The sequence below is a fragment of the Buceros rhinoceros genome, unplaced genomic scaffold (genome assembly GCF_000710305.1).
Source record: "Buceros rhinoceros silvestris isolate BGI_N320 unplaced genomic scaffold, ASM71030v1 scaffold22847, whole genome shotgun sequence".
Classification (NCBI taxonomy): domain Eukaryota; kingdom Metazoa; phylum Chordata; class Aves; order Bucerotiformes; family Bucerotidae; genus Buceros; species Buceros rhinoceros.
In genome coordinates, this window is record NW_010421932.1 from 48,865 (window position 1) to 66,736 (window position 17,872).

Below are 17,872 nucleotides of genomic sequence, written 5' to 3' on the forward strand. Positions count from 1 at the left end.
AGCAGGAAAGTCCAGATAGAGCCTAAAGCAAAGCTTTTGGATCCATCTCCTATTCTGCCAAGTTATTAACACCAAGCACTGTTTTCAGCAGGTTTTTTTTTTCCAGGAGAAGGGAGCTTATGCAATCACACTCTGTCCTCTCCTACCTGCTAGCTCATTTCAAGCAAGTTTATCAGAAACACAAAAGTCTCAAAGGTGTTTGTTCCTATACCCTTTTATGGAAATCACTGTTGAGATAAAAGGAAAAGATAACGGGGTTCATGTCCCCACCACTCTGGGGAGGGGAACACAGACCTTCCTCTGACAGTTATTCTGACAGTTGGCCAGAAAGATAGCTTGCAGCTAGAGACAACATGTGCTGCTTCACATCTAGTTTCTGCTGAGCCCTCACTAGCCCAGCCCTAGCAAAACCTTAGAGCCTTCGTGGGCTGCAGGAGTAAGCAGAAGGCAGAGAAAAGGAGAAAAAAGCTGACTGCAGAGGAAATGAAATGAAGAAAGGGAATGGTTATGGAGCAGGATCAAAACTGCACAGATAGGAAATCTGAAGGGACGGCAAGCAGAGCACTCAAAGCTGTGCCTGCTGCTCCCTCAGGAATAGGAGAGGGTCGAAGCTCAAGCTGGTGTGGGTGGCTATGGTGAAGCACAGGTGTATATGGAGAAGGGATGAAAGGCAGTGGAAGAGAACAGAAGGCATCACAACTGTGAAGTGTTAGGGGACAGTGGACTCCAGGGTGGAGACGATGGAGAGGGATCAGCTCAGTAACTACTGTTGTTGGTCACTACGCAGCAATGTGAAAATGCAGAGCATTTGCATCAGGTCCCCAGTGAATCTCTGCGATCCACAGTCTATGATTAAGGGAGGAGGCAAACACATTGTTCTTGGCTTGTCATGAGCTGCTTGTCCCTACTGGATTGTCAGGACTGGATGCTCTGGTTTAACAAGAGAACTGTCATGTCATAGCATAATTCAGCGGTTAAATCCTGCTTGGATTTGAAATTTTCAGAAACATTTTTTTCCAGTGTCCTTTTCAGCAGCGGTGTTTCACTAGTGGTGTATAAGAGGACCTATGCGAAGGTCTATGTAGGGATTTATCCCCTGGAGCCAAGAGCTGGGTAAGAGCCAAGTAGGTCTGCAGCATGGGGTCTGACTCTTGCTTACTCTCAGCACCCAGAGAAAACCTGGGAGAAACCAGGCTGTGAGTAACTACTTTGCCACTCAGGCAAAAATTTACAGATGCACATGGGTAAAGTCCAGGCTTTGAGGTGAGACCTAAGATCCCGCCACTCAGGGACTCCACCAGCCAGCAAGTGTGGGCATTTCCCAAATTCAGTACCTTTTGCTGCATTTCAGTTCATCATACTCAAGGGGTTTGAAGCCCTCAATTCGAAAACAAGTGTCAGAGTAGGAAAATCTGACTTAGCCCTGAATTTTCTCTGTCTTTTTGAAGGCTCAGTTCCAAACTTGCCTGTATATTGAAGCCTGGCAGTATCTCAGTAACTGGAAGATTACAGGGTTGCAAAGAGAAATGTGTTCAGATGGGCTGTCAGTGCTGTGGCTTAGTGCTGTTGACCAAGGAGCCCTTATCTGTTTGCCCTGCTGAGCATGTCACATATAGTACAGTTTTAGTACAGATAGTACAGATAGTTTTACTTGATAGCACAGAGGTTAAGGTGGGATTAAAAATCCCTGGGAAGTTAAATTAAGTCCTACCCTGATGATATTTCCTTCCTGCACTGAGCAATTTCTTCCAAGACCCACACCTTCACTTTAAAGTGCACTGCAGGGAGCCCCCAGAATGAACACAGAATTAAGACACAGCATGACAAAGAAAATAAACATTATTTTGACAATACCAGAGTGCTCAGTTTTCAGATAAATCAAATCTAACCTGGCATACTCCATCTTCGTGAACCCGCCTAATAAAAAAATTTAACTTTTGCCATTAGTTGCAGCAAATGCAGAAAGTATCAGCAGCTTTTACAGCAAGTCTTCCATAAGCATGCACTGAAGCATTGTCTTGTCAAAATGTTTGAGTGGTGCTCAAACACCACTCAAACACCACACAGAGGTCTCCAGAAAAAAACCCCAAACCACACCAGTACCCACGGAAGGTGAGAATTATAGTATCCGAGCAGAGAAGCCCTCACTCTATGAAGACCTGTTGGAGAAGTCTGGCAAATGCAAACCAGTTCTTTACGCTGCCTATTGATTTCTCTCTCAGAAGTGGATGCCCTGTTTTTAGAGGATAAGGGTGCTCACTTGCTAGCTCATATGGCAACATGAGACTGTGTCTTACAGTTACCTTGAAGGGGTATATAAAAGCCAATACAAATTATATAACAAAAATGTGTCATTTATTCATATAAATATTAGATAAACTAAGTTCAAAAAGAAGACTGTTCCTCATAAAAAATGTCCCCAGGTCCCGGTGCATAGTCCATGGGAGGCTGTCCCAAGCCAAATGCATACTGCTGTGCGAGGTTTTCATGATAGCTGGTACTATTTCCCGTCCAGTTTACATCCTGGTATTCAGTATTCTGAATTCTCCCTTCTTCCCGTTTTCACATTTTTTGTTTAAGGTGGGGTTGTTCTTGTGGCAGCAGCATAGATTTATGCCTGGTTTAAAGGCAAACACATTATCTTGAATTTCCTACACCAGGTCAATCTCTTTCTTTTGGCCAACTCCACCTCTTCCTTTGAGCTCCTCCTGGTAAATCAGAGGATTTCAACAGACTTAAATTTCCCTGACAGCAGGGGAAAGCCTGAAATTCATAAATTAATATGAGACTTTGCTGTTAACTTCAGTGGACCTGAGATTTTACCTCACGTCCACAGAAGTTTCTCTTAGTGGTTAGAGCCGCTGCACATACATTTTGCTCAGGAAAATGTGAAGAGAGAGAAGACTGGAGACATGGAATGAGGAGCACTGATTGTTTTTTTTATGAAAAAATGGATCTCAGTCTTTTTTCACTCCCACTGCAATGTAATGGCTGTGATACAGCCTGACAACACCAACAGAGTCTGACCTAGTCCCCCAGTCTTTGTGATACACAAGCTCTTCTCTCCATATGCCCAGAGGCCAATCTGTGCTCCTCTTCCTGGTTTGAGATCCACTTAACTGAAGGGGAAATAGAGAAGGGATGAGGATGGGGGTATGGCCTACTGAAAAGACTTGCCTGGAAAAAGTGGGGTCTGCAAAGAGGGAGCAGTGGAAGCCCTTGAACTGTTTTGCCACCTCTCAGCAGAGGTTTCCAGACAGGCCGAGCCTCAGTTTCTCAGCAGCCCTGGGCTACCCCTGCACTGATTGCTTCCTCTTTACCTACTCCAACCATCATCTTCTCCTCCTCATTCCATGACCTGGTCCCATACCAAGGACATTCTCTCACCTATATCACTTACCAACCTCTTCAGGGCTTCCTGACTACACACTCTCTTCATGATGCTTTCTCAGGCTGTTACTAGTCTGTCCATTTTACCTAAATGCAGATCATTAAACACATTCATCTTCTCTCAACACTGACTTCAGCTGCTTCTGGAAGAAGGCTGAACCAGGCTGGTGGCAACAAGAGAAGTTATGACAACCAGTGTTTTTACAAGAAGTAGAGATTGCCTAAAGGGGTTTCAAAGCACAATAAAGCACAAAGGACAATAATCCAAACCCCAGTCTTCCCTCTTGTGCTTTACAGAAGAGGGAGTACAGGCAATTCTGTGGTTAAAGACAAGTCTATGAGATTGACACCTTTGTTCCAATTTCCGTTTGGTTGGGGTTTAAAATATCTAGAAATGGCAGGCAACTTTCTCTCCTGTGCTCAGACTGTGCAACACCACTAAAAAAAAGTGCCTGAGCAGAGCCAGATCTGTTGACAAAACAATTCTGTAGATTGACTGATGTTTCACTTGCTGATTTTTCATCAGAGACACAGATCATTATTCTGTCAGACTTAATTTCTGCACCATCTGCATCCTGTTACCTTTCATCCTCCAGGTTCAGCTTCACCCCAACACGTTTCACATTGTTCTGGAATCAGCCTCCAGAAAGAAGAATAAATTTAAGCAAGATTCTTCTGAACCCTTAGCTTTCCTCCAATGGTGACATACCAAGGTTCCACTCCTGCTCTCAGGGGATGCCAAAAGCTTTTGAGGAACAGCTGACAACTTTATACTTTCAGATACCAGTATACTCATGAATTACCCAGTGTCTTGAGAGACTGTGGACTTATGCCACTGCAATAAACTATCACTCACTATCACAAAAGAAATAAAACCCTGATTCCAGGCCCTGAGATAAGCTCCCTCTATGCTTTCTCTTTGTAAAAAAGTGTAAAATCTCTTTCCAAAGGTACTGTTGCAATTAAAAGAGATCCTCCAGCTTAAAAAATACATTTAATTAGCACTTTAATTAGCACAATGTTCAGTCCCGTGCTGCATAAGGACCCCCATGATATTTGTTAAGTACATTTTACATTGAAAAAATAGAAAGAAAAAAAAAAGGAGAAGGGATCACAATACTACCGTGCACTTTTCTTTGTAGAGGACTTTGTATCTTCACTTTAAAGCAAAAAGGACTCTCAACCACAGCCTGAAAGATTTTAGGGCTGGTAGAACCTTTTCTTAAGATAACAATGACTCTCTTAATGAGATTGTTCCTTCCCCCCTTTAGTGTCTCAGATAGCTGCAAGCCCTGCTCTGTTACTTTTCCTTCCTTCTTCTGATGAGGATGAAGGATCCCTGGGCTTTGAAAAGCAAACACCTCCAAGGCTCCTTAGTACCCAGGGTATCACTGCTGCTGAACATAAGCAAACCTGCTCTCCCCACGCCTTGAGCAGCTTGCTCCTGCTTCTGTATATCCCTCCTATGACATCAGCAGAGCTCCTGTTGCAGCTGGCATTGAACTGGCTATCTGGATCGCTGCTAGTCTGGCCCAAAAAAAGATTCGGATATACCCAGAGTTATTCCTGAACCAGATCACAGTACAACTGCACGGCCATCTGTTGAGGTGCAGGGGTGGTGACAGATGGAGTGAATCACCAGGGATGGACTGCAGGAGACTGCGGCGCTGCGTATGTGCAGCCATAGGATCTGAGGACGTACAACTCTGCAAGAAATCTCTCCTATGTCTGGGTCACCCTTGATTGTCTGGAATTACACCTATACGTGAAACAAGTCTTGTCACCTTGGGACACAACCTTTGGCCTTGACAACGTGCATACATGTGGGTACCCTCACAACCGTTCCAGAACTTTTGAAGCCAAACACAGCAGTAGATTTTTGTAACAAAACCACAACCTCAAGACCTTGAAACGTAGAATGAGGAGGAGCATAACCTGAGAAGACCCTAAGAAGTGAGTGTATTTGCCTGCCCTAGTCTTATACTCTGCTGTTACTGGCCCCTGCTGCAGACAGGATTCGTGGCTAGGAAGACTTCTTTTTGGACATAGTTGCTCTTCTCTTGTGTTTATTTAACGTGGTCTGATCACAGAAGAAAGATTTTGAGAGGGTCCTTAATCACAGAATCATAGAATGATTTGGGTTGGAAGGGACCTTAAAGATCATCTACTCCCCACGCCCCCCTGCCATGGGCAGGGACACCTTCCACTAGACCAGGTTGCACAAAGTCCCGTTCAACCTGGCCTTGAACACTGATGTGCTACTGTTTGAAACTTCAACCTGTACTTACACATTACACAATAATAGTTCATAATTTATATCTTAAAAATTCAAAATATAAAATTATTCTGTACTTTGGCCTTAAGATTTTAATGATTATTGCATGACTCTGAATAAACAGATATTGGCAACTGACGAGGGAGCTGCCTGGAAAACAAGATAGGAAAAACGCGATTCAACATAGACACTTTCCAACAAAAACTTCAGAGCTCTTAGGAGACAGTGCCAGATTGGCATTTTTAATAATTCGATGGTTCCACCTCTCTTCCAGTCATTCTAAAAACCTGACTCTTCATCACACAGGAAGAAGTCTGAGGCCACAGAAAAACAAAAGTCTACTTGAAGAACTTAGAGTGACTTCTGAAGAGAAAGGCAGTAGGAGTTTGGGAAAAGCAGAGACAGGAACCTGCTGGGGCATCAGGAACTCTGCCTGTCTCACCAGAAGAAGTGGGGATGCTATGGGCATCATAGGTAAGCATGTCAAGAGTTGGAAGTCATTTTGTTTTAAAAACCTTCTGATACAAATAAAATTAGGTTAGAAGAATTGGCTTTTCAGAATCGCAGTGCGGCTTAGGATAACAAACATGGGAAGAGCTAGAAATTCAAACTTAGATCCTAATTCCTGAGGTCCCCAAATCTGCAGGTCCCAAGGATTTTAGCAGAAAGCGTTGGCATCCTACCCTGAACTAAGTGTGTTCCAGACCAGCTCCTGATGTACATAAAATGCTCGAGGAGAGAAAATATATACTGCAGACTAACAAAGAAAGCATATATGAATGCTTTTCATTTTGATCTCATCACTGTACACGTTATAATAGCTCTTTTCTTTTTGCAATAAAAACACTCTTTTGCTAAAACAAACTTGATTAAAACCAAATCTGAGGCTAGGCTGAAATCCACTCTACATCTTCAGGGAAACAAACTCCCCGCCACAGGAAATTCAGAGTACTAAGGGCATGATAGTTTGCCCTTTCCTGCAGAAGCCATGGGCTGGAATCCAGAACAGCTCCAAGCCCAAATTCATCAGCAAAACTGTCAGACTACAAGAACAGATGTTCTTACCATATTGGTAAAATACTGTGAGTTTAAAACATGAGAAAGAAGTGAGCTACAGGAAGGGGAATTCTCCAACAGCAACAACTGCAGAAACAGTTCAGTATGGAAAGACACCCTTGTTTTCCTCAGATAACATCAGGGATGGAAAAATAGAAGCAAAGCTCCCAAATATTGTTTTAACTTCTTGCAAGGTAAAGGTAAAGACATAGGGGCTGTACGGCAGGAATTGCTGCTGTGCATTTTGATTAGCTGAGAACCAGCAGTGTGCTCTTTCCTGCCTCACAGCGCTCACAGCTCAACAGATGGAGACAGAGTCTGGGCTTTCTTATCTCTGCTACCTTTACCGCTGCCCAGAATAAGTGTCTTCCCCCAGTATAAAGAGCAATGCCTTCTCTGGTTTCTTCAGGAGGAGAAGGGCATACGATCAAGGCTTGACTAGATGAATGACTTCACCACAGCCCAGCAGATTCAGAATTTGGGTATTAGGGAACAGAACACAATTACCTGGGATAGACACAAGCCAAAAAGCAGTCCTGAGGAGCAGCTCATGTGAAGGAATGCAGTGGCTTTACTAGAAATTTTGATGATAAGAAGGATGCAAGTGTGTTTGCCAAGATAATCTTATCCATAGTATGTTACTCATTATCTGTCTACACAGCACTTACATCTTCAAGGTCTGCCTCAGCGATCCACTGTGACCTCAGGTCAGTAGAACTTGCCTCACTGTCCCCAGCTACCACACTATGCTCATCTGAAACTGCAGTTAAACCTCATGCTTGTGAAATGCTCTTAAAATATTATCACTCCATTCCTTCACTTTGCATAGTTCTACAGCAAACCCTAAAACATTTATCTGCCTGCTGCTTCATTTTAAGGACAAAAAAATAAAGAGCTTGCAAAGAAAGCTGAACCTTACCATTGAATTTTCAGGCTCAGACTAAAATGTATTTCAGAATGTTAATGAGGGCTTTATCTAAACATGAATCATTAGAAAGAATTATGCAGAACAGGGCCTTCCAGCACGGTACAGAGTGTTTAATGTTGCATGAATTCACACAGTAACTGTTCTGAGCAGCACGGAAGGCACTGATGCAGAGCATCATCTCCTGTGAAAATGATTCTTGTGGGGTGGTTTGTGGAAGTTCAAAACCAGCACAACGTATCCAAAATCCAACAGTTACTCAACGCCAGCACTGCAGAAGGCTCTCTGTGCTCCTGAGACAGCAGATGGGGAGGGGAGCAGCCTTAAGTTCAGAGACCTTTTTGGAGCTAAGCTGCACAGACTGTACAGTACTGTTTGAGAACAAAACCACTCTGTTTGCTGTTTATAGGAAGAAGGCAGAGCTATTCTCGACTCCCCAGCTCATCATCAAATGTACCCACATGAAGTTGCTTGCTAGTCCATCTCTTGACGAGGGATCGAGTTTTAGATGTTTCAGGCCACCCACACAAAGGTGGAGTGTCAATACAAAAGAAACATTCACATGAAATTAAAATAAGGGTCAAGAACAGTCACTTCACTCACCGTGGTCTCCTGAAAGCCAAGCCATACTGCTGACAAGCCAGGCCAACCGTTGGTGTGTAAACGATGGGCATGAATTTCTCAAAGTCAGAGGTCAGCACTCGGTAAAAAAGCTTTTCATTCCTGTCTTGCAATGTCATAAGAACAATATACCTTAAAATTAAAATAAAATAGATATGTATCAGTATTTATGTTGTTGGCAATTTCACAAAAAGCAGCTCGCTCTGCGTACTCAGTTCTCCCAAGCCCTGACACTCCTCAGTGCTACATCACGAGCAGATATTTGGAGCAGAATTTCCCAGAGGACCTGACCAGCTCCACCATTTTCACTGAGAGCTCACAAAGACTCAGCAGGGCTGGAAGTCAGAATTTTGGAATTTGCATTAAAAACACATGCAATGGAAAAGGTCAAAAGCAGACTTCAGGGCTACCTGGGACAGAGCAGGACATCATCTTTATTATCACAATTTATTATGCAATCTAGAAGATGAAATATTCATATATGCAAATATTAATATACACATTTCAAAGGACTGTCTTTCCTAAAATATTTCCACGAAGCCACTCTCTCCATTATCCTGCATTCTCTACTACTTAATCATTAAACCGAGAAGGGGAGCTAAATTCCATCTGTGAAAAAAACAAGACAAGCCCATTAATTTAGACAATGAAAATGTTAAGTCAACTTTGTATCCCTAGTGTTATTCAGACTTAGAAGTGCATCACTGCGTTTATATGACCACTTAGTGACTTAGAATAAGTTACGTTTCTCCAAAGATTTTTCTTTCTTGAAAATGCTTCATTGGCTAAGATTGAATTTGTCAAATTGAAGCCAGAGAAATTAAAAACTCAGAAAAAGCAGAGATTGCAAATGATTTTCTGTCTGAGAAACTTGTATGAACATAATGACAAAGTCCCTTTTGTGATCAGCAGTGTCCCACAGTGTGGTTTCAGAGAGGCATCACATGCTGACAGCAGCACAGGATTTGCAACACCAACACAGGCACTTGTAACAGAGGAAAGCCAATGCAATTGCTCTGCAGGGGACGAGTCCCCAGATCAATGGCAGCTGAGACAGTTGGAGACGCAAACCCTGCTGTCCGTCACAACAGAAGCCAAACACCATCCTCTGTCAACGACCCTGATGATCAATACTGGACGCAAGGAAGCACAGGAACAGACAGGTTAGTCAATGCACATCATTGCTCCTGGGTTTGTTTTTTGTTTTTTTCCTACCAGCTGGCAGGTTCCTTCTGTGCTTCCATCCAGCACTGTAGTGACTGTACTGATGGGCATACAGACAGGTACAGTGCACGTGTTCGCTCTACCTCCAGTGCTCCAGGGCAGGGGCTGCCTTTGTGATCTGCCCTTGCACTCAAGGTGTAGTGAATTGCTAGAGCTCTCCAGTAATACAGCGGTAGAAAAAAGCAGTACCAGTGCTATTTTGGGACAGGGGTGGCATGTAACTGAAGGTGGACAGGCCAGAACAAATGCTCCTGGTGCTGGAGGGTATGGACAGCTGGAAAAGGTGACTCTAAGGAAAATCTCTTTAAGCAAAATTCTTGAGTCTTCCTGAGAGCTTTAAAGAACTGAAATTAAAGGCAGAGGGAGGAGGAAATAAGAGGCTTTTGACATACTTGTCTAGATCATTAGATTGGCTCTCATAGGTTTTCATCACACGGAGAACTTGAACGTCTTGGCTCAAGAAGCAAGGAGGAAGGAGGCCATGAATTCCCAGTTGCAGCCTCTCTTCAAGTGTAAAAGCCATTCCCTGGGAAGAAAAGAGGAAGGCACATTCAAATGGCATGATATGTGCTACGAGATAGGATATCCAAGAGGAAAGCAAGCAACCACACGCAGGTCCTGAGGCCCTGGAAGCAGTTTTCCCCTGCAGGGACCATGGCGCTCGGCCCACCCAGACCCTACAGCTTCTGGATTAGCAGTCCCAGTATCAGCAGGCTTTGATGATTCACACTCCTCTGCCATTTGAATTGTCTCTGTAACGTATACAATAGTATAGCGTGTGTATGTGTAGTGTATATATCATGTCTTCCTTGTAGTGAGGGGCCCAAAACTGGACGCAGTTCTCAGGGCGTGGTCTCACCAGTGCTGAGTACAGGGGGACAATCACTGCCCTGCTCCTGCTGGCCACACTATTGCTGATACGAGCCAGGATGCTGTTGGCCTTCTTGGCCACCTGGGCTCACTGCTGGCTCATGTTCAGCCAACTGTCATCCAACTCCCTCAGGTCCTTTTCCAGTGGGCAGTTTCCAGCCACTCTTCCCCAGAGCTGTAGCATTGTAGGGGGTTGTTGTGTTCCAAGTGCAGGATCTGGCACTTGGTCTTGATAAACCTCATACCACTGGCTTTGGCCCATGGATCCAGCCTATCTAGATCCCTCTGTAGAGCCTCCTTTACCCTCAAGCACATCAATACACCCACCTGACTTGGTGTCATCTGCAAATTTACTGAGGGTGCACTCAATCCCCTCGTCCAGATTGTTGATAAAAATACTAAAGAGAACAGACCCCAGTACAGAGCCCTGGGGGACACCACTTGTGACTGGCTACCAGCCATTCACCACCACTCTCTTGGCCCTGCCATCCAGCCAGTTTTTCACCTAGCAAAGAGTATGCCCACTCAAGCCTTGAGCAGCCAGTGTCTCCAGGAGAATGCTCTGGGAAACAGTGTCAAAAGCTTTACTAAAGTGTAGGTAAACAACATGCAAAGCCTCTCCCTTGTCCACTATCCAGGTTACCTTATCATAGAAGCAGATCAGGTTAGTCAAGCAGGACCTGCCCTTCACAAACCCATGCTCACTGGGCCTGATCACCTGGTTGTTCTGTACATGCTGTGTGATGGCACTCAAGATGATCTGCTCCACAACCTTCCTCAGCACTGAGGCCAGATGGACAGGCCCGTAGTTCCTCAGATCATCCTTCTGGCCCTTCTTGTAGAACCTCCGGTTAGCAAAGATTTAGATTTGGATACTGAATAGTATCCAAACCCAACTCACCAACTCATCATAGTACACTCAGCGCATCAACTTCAGTTAACTGTCTTTTGCCACCAGACACAATGTGCATTAACGGCATACTAGCAGCACAGAAGACAGACATGACATGAAGGATGCTTTTTCAGTGCTAACCCTTTTTAAAATCATTATTATTCAAGGAGCACAGAGTGCCACAAGTCTTATGAAGTAGCTGACACTGTCCCACAGCTGAAGCTTGAATGTTCAGTTGTGTGAGACAACTCTGCTCTTATGAGACAATTCCATCCTTCCTAGGCAGAAGCCTGAGCGTGTCTTGCTCCTGTGCGTGCGGGGGCTGATGCTCCAGATGACCAGCAGCACCCGGTGCTGGACTCAACCTCATGAACAACAATGGTAAATTCATTCTGCATTCTGGGAAGATGATTATAAAAGGTCTTAGTCCTTAATTAATATGATTTCGGCCATGCTGATAGCAGATTAGACAGCAGGATAGAAGGAAACATTTTCAGAGGCGTCTAAGGAGCTTAAATCCTAATGAAAACTTAACCCATAATGAACCAACTAATTCATATCATATTAAAAATGTGTAATTTTTGGACCACGTCTACTCAAGCACACAAACAAATGCTTGAAAAAATCTTAACGAGCAACTTTATGACTTACACTGCTATTTTCTTCCATGGATTTAGTGTTTCTCTATGACAAATAACTGTTATTATTGTTCCACAAGAAAAACTGAGGACATATCTTGATGAACTTGGTTTTGGCAGCCTTCCCTCGCCTCCTGTTGTTTGTTCCTGTCCCTGTGCCATCCGAATGCTTGTGCCAGCACAAGCATGTGCTTAGTCACATGGTTTGTCAGTGAGAGGAAGTACCTGGATTAAAAATAACCAGGTTATTTGAGCTCAGAGCAGCTCCCCTGGCTGATGAACCGTCATAGACGGCTCTACAGACATTGGCAAACTGGGGACATATGGCCATGGCTATGGACCACTGGAAGAGACGCTCACTTGTAAGTGGAGCAGACGCCAGTGAAAACGTTTGTGAAATTATCAGTGCTGCCAAGTACCCTGTGACAGGATAAAGGACTGAAACTGATTCTCGTCTTTGCCAGATCCATGCTTTGTACATAGTGTGACATTTCTTCTATTAGTAAATTGTGCACTAGCACAAATTAATAAAAAAAAAACCCAACCTACGTCATATATTTCGGAAAATACATTAAGGACGTATGAGAAGAAAATGGTCTTGATCCCAAATGCATTTTCATACTTTTTTCCTGTTCCTTCCTGGGATAGAGGCAAGTATTTTAAAAATCTTTGATGCAAGAACGTGGCAGAGAGAAATAGAGAAATCATTCCTCTTTCAGCCAGCAGACAAGGAGGCAGTTGCCCAGGAGGCAGGAGGTCAAGATTTTGCTGTCAAACCCAGAAACAGCAACAAGGTCTCTCCAGTTGTGGTGGAATGTTGTACCCAGGACATGGCTGGTTCTGCTGAAGTGCCTGACATTTCTGACCCAAATTTAGTTCCTGAACCTGAGAAGCCTTCCCCAAAATGATTTGCATAGCAGAACTGGTATGTTCCCACGAGATAAAGTTTCAGGTTTTGTGAGTCATCATTTCTGAATTAAAAAAAAATCCAACACATTCTCATCAGAAAACTTGCAACTGTCTATTCTCCAGGCTGGAGATGTCTGAAATACTAGACCAAGATCAACACCGGACATCAGCTCCACATCGGTATTTGGCTTTACACTGTTAATACTGTGTCATGGCTGGGAAAATACAGCTACTATGAATGTCAAAGTTTATCTCCAATGAATAGGAAAAAAAAGATACAAACTCAAATCGTTTGCTTCCTGTGACCTTTGAACACGCAGGACTGATGATGGCAGACAGAAATATTTGGCAGTGCATACTCCACTTGCTTGTTGTTAAGGGTCTCTCTAGAGAGAGTCACATCACAGGTTGGCTTGTCAGGGTCACAGACCTGACCCCTGCTTATCCCCCACAACAGGGGAAGCTCAGCAAAAAACAGTAAACCAATGGTGGTTACTCTTCTAAAAGAGACAGAAAAGGCAGAAGCACAGTAATCTCTGCACTGCTGCCCTCAGCCACTAAAAACCTTCTCATGGTTTCAGTAGGAAAAAAAGGCCTTTCCGTTGTTTTCCATGCACTGAAAGAGTGAAAAGTTTCAGTATTTCATCAAATGATCACAAACCCAGTACAAGAAAAAATTTCTGTATTTCAGCTCATTTCCATTCAAGATAACACCATGACTCCTTTCAGAAACAGCAGGCTGCACAGCCACTAGTGACCCTTTTTTCCCCCTTTTCTAGTGGATTGGGCTCTGCCTGAATGACATCATCTCCAACAACCCAGCATGGCCAGGAGCATCCAGCTTCCCTTCACCCAGGGGCAGTGTGAGAGCTGGGATGGAATTACGGCTGCCATGAAGGTGAAGCACTTGTATTTATTTGGGCACTTGCCAAAAAAAAAGCCCAGCAGCTTTTTTCTCCTTTCGGGAGGAACTCACCAGGCTGAAGAGTGCTCAGCAGTGTGCTGGGAAACCTCCTGAAATGGTATTGGGAATTAATGTCATTATTAATAAGACTGAATAGGGTCAAAAGGGAGAGTGGGGTTGTAGAGCGGTTTGTCTTTGTAACTTGGGCTGGGAGGGACATTTGTCCACTCCTTGGGCACAACTCCTCTTGGCGCTTAATTCCTGGCAAGTTTCTAGGTCTGCACAGTGCCAGGGGCTGGTCTCCAGTGCCAACTCACTATTTCAAGACACAGCAAATGCAAGACTCTGCACTGGAATTACAAGCCATTTGGAGATCTATGTGCTTGAATGCATGTTTTTGGATGGCAAGAGCAGATTAGACTGTTGGAACACGACCGCAGCCGTGCTGTTAACAGTCTAGGGGTCAGCACAACCGTACTAATACACCTTCAGCTCACTGCAATTCTGCATTTATTGCATTTGAATGAGCTACACCAATATAAGCATGTTCATACTGGAGCAACTGCGACTGTGTGTGATGAGGAAGTCGCTGCCTCACAACCAGTTAAATCTCCAAAATGGTTTTAAGTACAGAGGCAGTCCATCACACAGTGGCTGTGTGGCAGGGTCGGGAGCGGAGCAGAAATGGTCTGCCCTAACTTTGAAGGCTGCTTTCCGAAGTTTCTTGGAAGATCTAGGAGTAGGACCCCTGGGTGAAGCGGTTATATTCACTGAAATAGCACAGAGTGAAATGAATTTGGAAAAACATTCTGCCCCAGATCAAAAGGTGGAATTCACCGAGGTATTGCTATGTTTAAGATTAAAGCTTTTAGGGTTGGATTTTTTTTTGTAAGACCGCCTGAAAGCCATATTGTACCACTCTTTTTCTGGTTTTGAAAGGTCTAATGATTAGGTGGTGAGCCGCAGCCCTGCAGAGCTGAAGGTAGGTGCTCTAATTCATTTTTAAATGGGTGGGGAATGAATTGGCATGGAGGGGGCAGATGCTATGTCACTACCTAAAAACAAAGGCAAAAGTATCAGCTGCCCACAAGGCTTCATGCTATGTAGGAGCAAAGCGAGGGGGGTTGTGCTGAAAAAAGGCTTGCTGCAAAGAACCCCAGATGCTTCTGTTTTCTTATTGCTGACAGCACCAAGTCTGTTATGTGGCAGCTCCCTCTTTGCAGCTCAAGTCCATAAAACCCACTTATTTCAGAAACTGGAGAGTGAAACCAATTCACAGATAATGATTAGTTTTGTCACCACTTTGCACTCTCCATCGGAGAAGGGTTGATTCACTCAGGCATGAATACAAGCAGGAGGGATGCAAGCTTGGCTTAGCCTTAAAATTTACTCATTATAGATCATACTTCTGTTGGTGGGAACAAAGACACAAAACTTCCTCAAACAAAGACACAGTTCCCAGGGTATCATGAAACTGTTGTTAAGACAATGGGGGGCTTAGGCCTCACCTCGTGCAGAACATGCAGAGTCCATCGCAACTCAGACCACCTCCAGCTGCTCAGCATCTTTTTGGAGTAAAGTCTTGGCTTACTGCATCTTTCCACGACCCAGTGCTCTGAAGTGCAACCTGCAGCCACAGCACAGGGAGGGCTGTGGGGTGGCTTGCACGGCCACACCAAGGGGCTTATGCAGCTTCTACAGTCCCAGGTCATTGCCCTCCATGACGCTGGGACTCAAGCCGTGGTTTCTCAGCCTGAATTCAGGGACTACAATCCCTAATCCACATAATTGAAAGCCAGCCTGGCAGTCTCTGAGCTGAGTAAACAAGGATCACTGAACCCTTTGGAAACAGTCCCTGGAACAGGGAACTTCCTAGTCTGATAAGAGCAGAGTGCTGGAAGGGACACGGGGACCACCACTGCAGGCTGCAAGAGCAAGCACAGCTTAGCAGCTTCTCCTTCATAATCAGTATGTTAACAGCCATGCTGGGAAAGTCCTAAGAGTCAGGGAACTTAATAAGTTTATTTCACACAGATTTTTCCGGTAATGTGTTTTCCATATATATATTTGCACCTATCCAGTGTTACAGTCAGGATGTACCTTGACTATCTGCAAACAAACGTTCCTGTCATAAAGGGGTCAGCGCCAGAAATTAAACTAGTCCCCCCTAAGACTGCACACAGGGGCTGGGGAGTACAAAGAGCCACAGCAGAAAAAATCCATTTTCTACACTGTGAAAGATGGTCAGATCCAGCTGTGGTATCCTCAGCTCCAGCTGACCTGATAGCCCCTTTCACAGCGCTTCTTCTCAGCTACTCTCGCCACAGGCCCTGTCCTGCACTTCATCCCACCCTGGAAAAGCTACGTGCAAAATATTATTTTTATAAAAAGATGGAAGGGGGTATATTGGAAGGGTAATCCTTTAATTTCTCATTTTAAATGTCTTGTAGCTTCTTATTGTCTTTCATCTGTTTGTGTTTGTGTTCTTAGGCTTGGAAAAAAACCAAACTCATGATGCTTTGGGTTATGGGGAAGACATGGTTCAGCGTGTCATCTCTGAAACCTGGAAAGAAGATTCCCCACTGTGCCTTCTCAGCAGCTATTGCTGGAAAAGTCTTTAGCTGACTGTCATTTACAAACTCTTCTCACAGTATCTCTGCCTCTTTCTGGGTTCAAAGTCAGTAGCTGAAAAATCCCACACTCTTGGCCATCCCCTTTGATACAAAGTGATATAATCATGAATTTCTAAACCTTTCATAACATTTTTCCTTCCTCTCCCACAGAGCCTGGGAATGCTAAAAAAAGCTCCAAGACAAAGATAATTAAGCAACTCAACTTCATGCTTGCTTCAGTTCCTGGGGAACCATCTTTAATGAGGTCCACTAACTCAATTACAACATAAGTTGTCCCTACTATTAATGAGGTTTTACAAGTAACTGATTTGTTTTGTGCAAGTAACTTCCTTTCACTGGATTCAAGGGACATATTTCCATTATTCTTCTCATTTTTACCCTGTCTTACAACAGTGAATTTTGATTTACACCCATTAAGAGTGAGCAGAACTGGAAGAGGACAAAGTCCCTGTGCCAGAATACTTACTGACCAGGGACCTGATCCTTCACAGTTTGTCTCATGGAAGTAAATGCTTTCCTGATGAGGACATCCCTCATGGGCAAGATGTGCCCATGCTGGGCAAGATGTGGCAGGGTCACAGGCAAGAAGAAGCAAAGCCATGCTGTTCCCACATGTTACAGGAGGTTTACTTCAATAAATAAAACTCATAAGTTGAATGTCTTCAGGGTTTTATTTCTTAATTCATAGGAAGAACTTGAGTGCAAAGCTCCTCAAGCGCTGCACTGTGATTTCAGATTGCAGAGAACTCATTACTATTTCCCACAGTTTGCCAGCTTCCAGGGCAGCAATTTTTCCTCCATAGAGGAAAAAGAAAGAGAAAAGAAATCCATATGCTAGAAATTATGTGGTGTTTTTGTCTGCAAACAAGATTCTGGTGAGTTGAGAAAAACAGATTTTAAAAACTGAGCTAGACAAACTTCCCCAAAGAACAGCTGTTTTGGTAGGCTGGTTTTGTGAAGGATCTATGAACTTTGTGAATGGTTAAAAATAGCCTTTCTGTTCTGTGGTGGAGATATACATTTAATGCCAAGTAAGAGGTGATAAGATACAGCTGGATTTTTTAAGAAACTCAAATTTGGGGCCAAATTCAATGCCAGCCTTCTTTCCACAAAAGGAATATTATGATTCTCACAGTTCTAGCCAAGCTAATGGGAATAATAATTCTTTGGCTTTAATGAGAAATAGGTTAGGCTGACATTTCTTCTGATTTTGACTAGATTCACAAATGTCTTTACATGCATGGAGTATCTACATACAGGCTTCTGTGACTTTCAGTAGAGTAAAAGCACTGCATGGAGAATAGGACTGCCATGCTACCGAAAATCTTGGTGCAACAAAATAAAAAAATGGAGAAATCCTGAGAAATTAGTAGGAGCAACAGAGCAGCACAGAGTCCCAAACAGGGTGGGACACATGGCGCATGCATACACGCATACAGCAGAGTGAAAGACTGTTCCTGCCTGGATGAGCTTAAAACGTGAAGCACTCACTGGTTGCCTCTTCATGTCCAGCAAAACACTTGGTAGAGGAGGGA

General features: G+C 43.9%; 1 protein-coding gene across 1 annotated transcript in view; it reads right to left on the bottom strand.

Moving 5' to 3' along the window:
- Positions 1 to 17,872, bottom strand: part of ME3 (malic enzyme 3, NADP(+)-dependent, mitochondrial) — a 64,232-nt gene that overhangs the window by 45,133 nt on the left and 1,227 nt on the right. The window contains exons 2-3 of the mRNA XM_010139883.1: positions 9,884 to 10,017; positions 8,250 to 8,399 (exon numbers count right to left, since the gene is read on the bottom strand). Of these exons, the coding sequence (XP_010138185.1) occupies positions 8,250 to 8,399; positions 9,884 to 10,014 (281 nt within the window). The 5' untranslated portion in view covers positions 10,015 to 10,017. The remainder of the gene's footprint in view (positions 1 to 8,249; positions 8,400 to 9,883; positions 10,018 to 17,872) is intronic.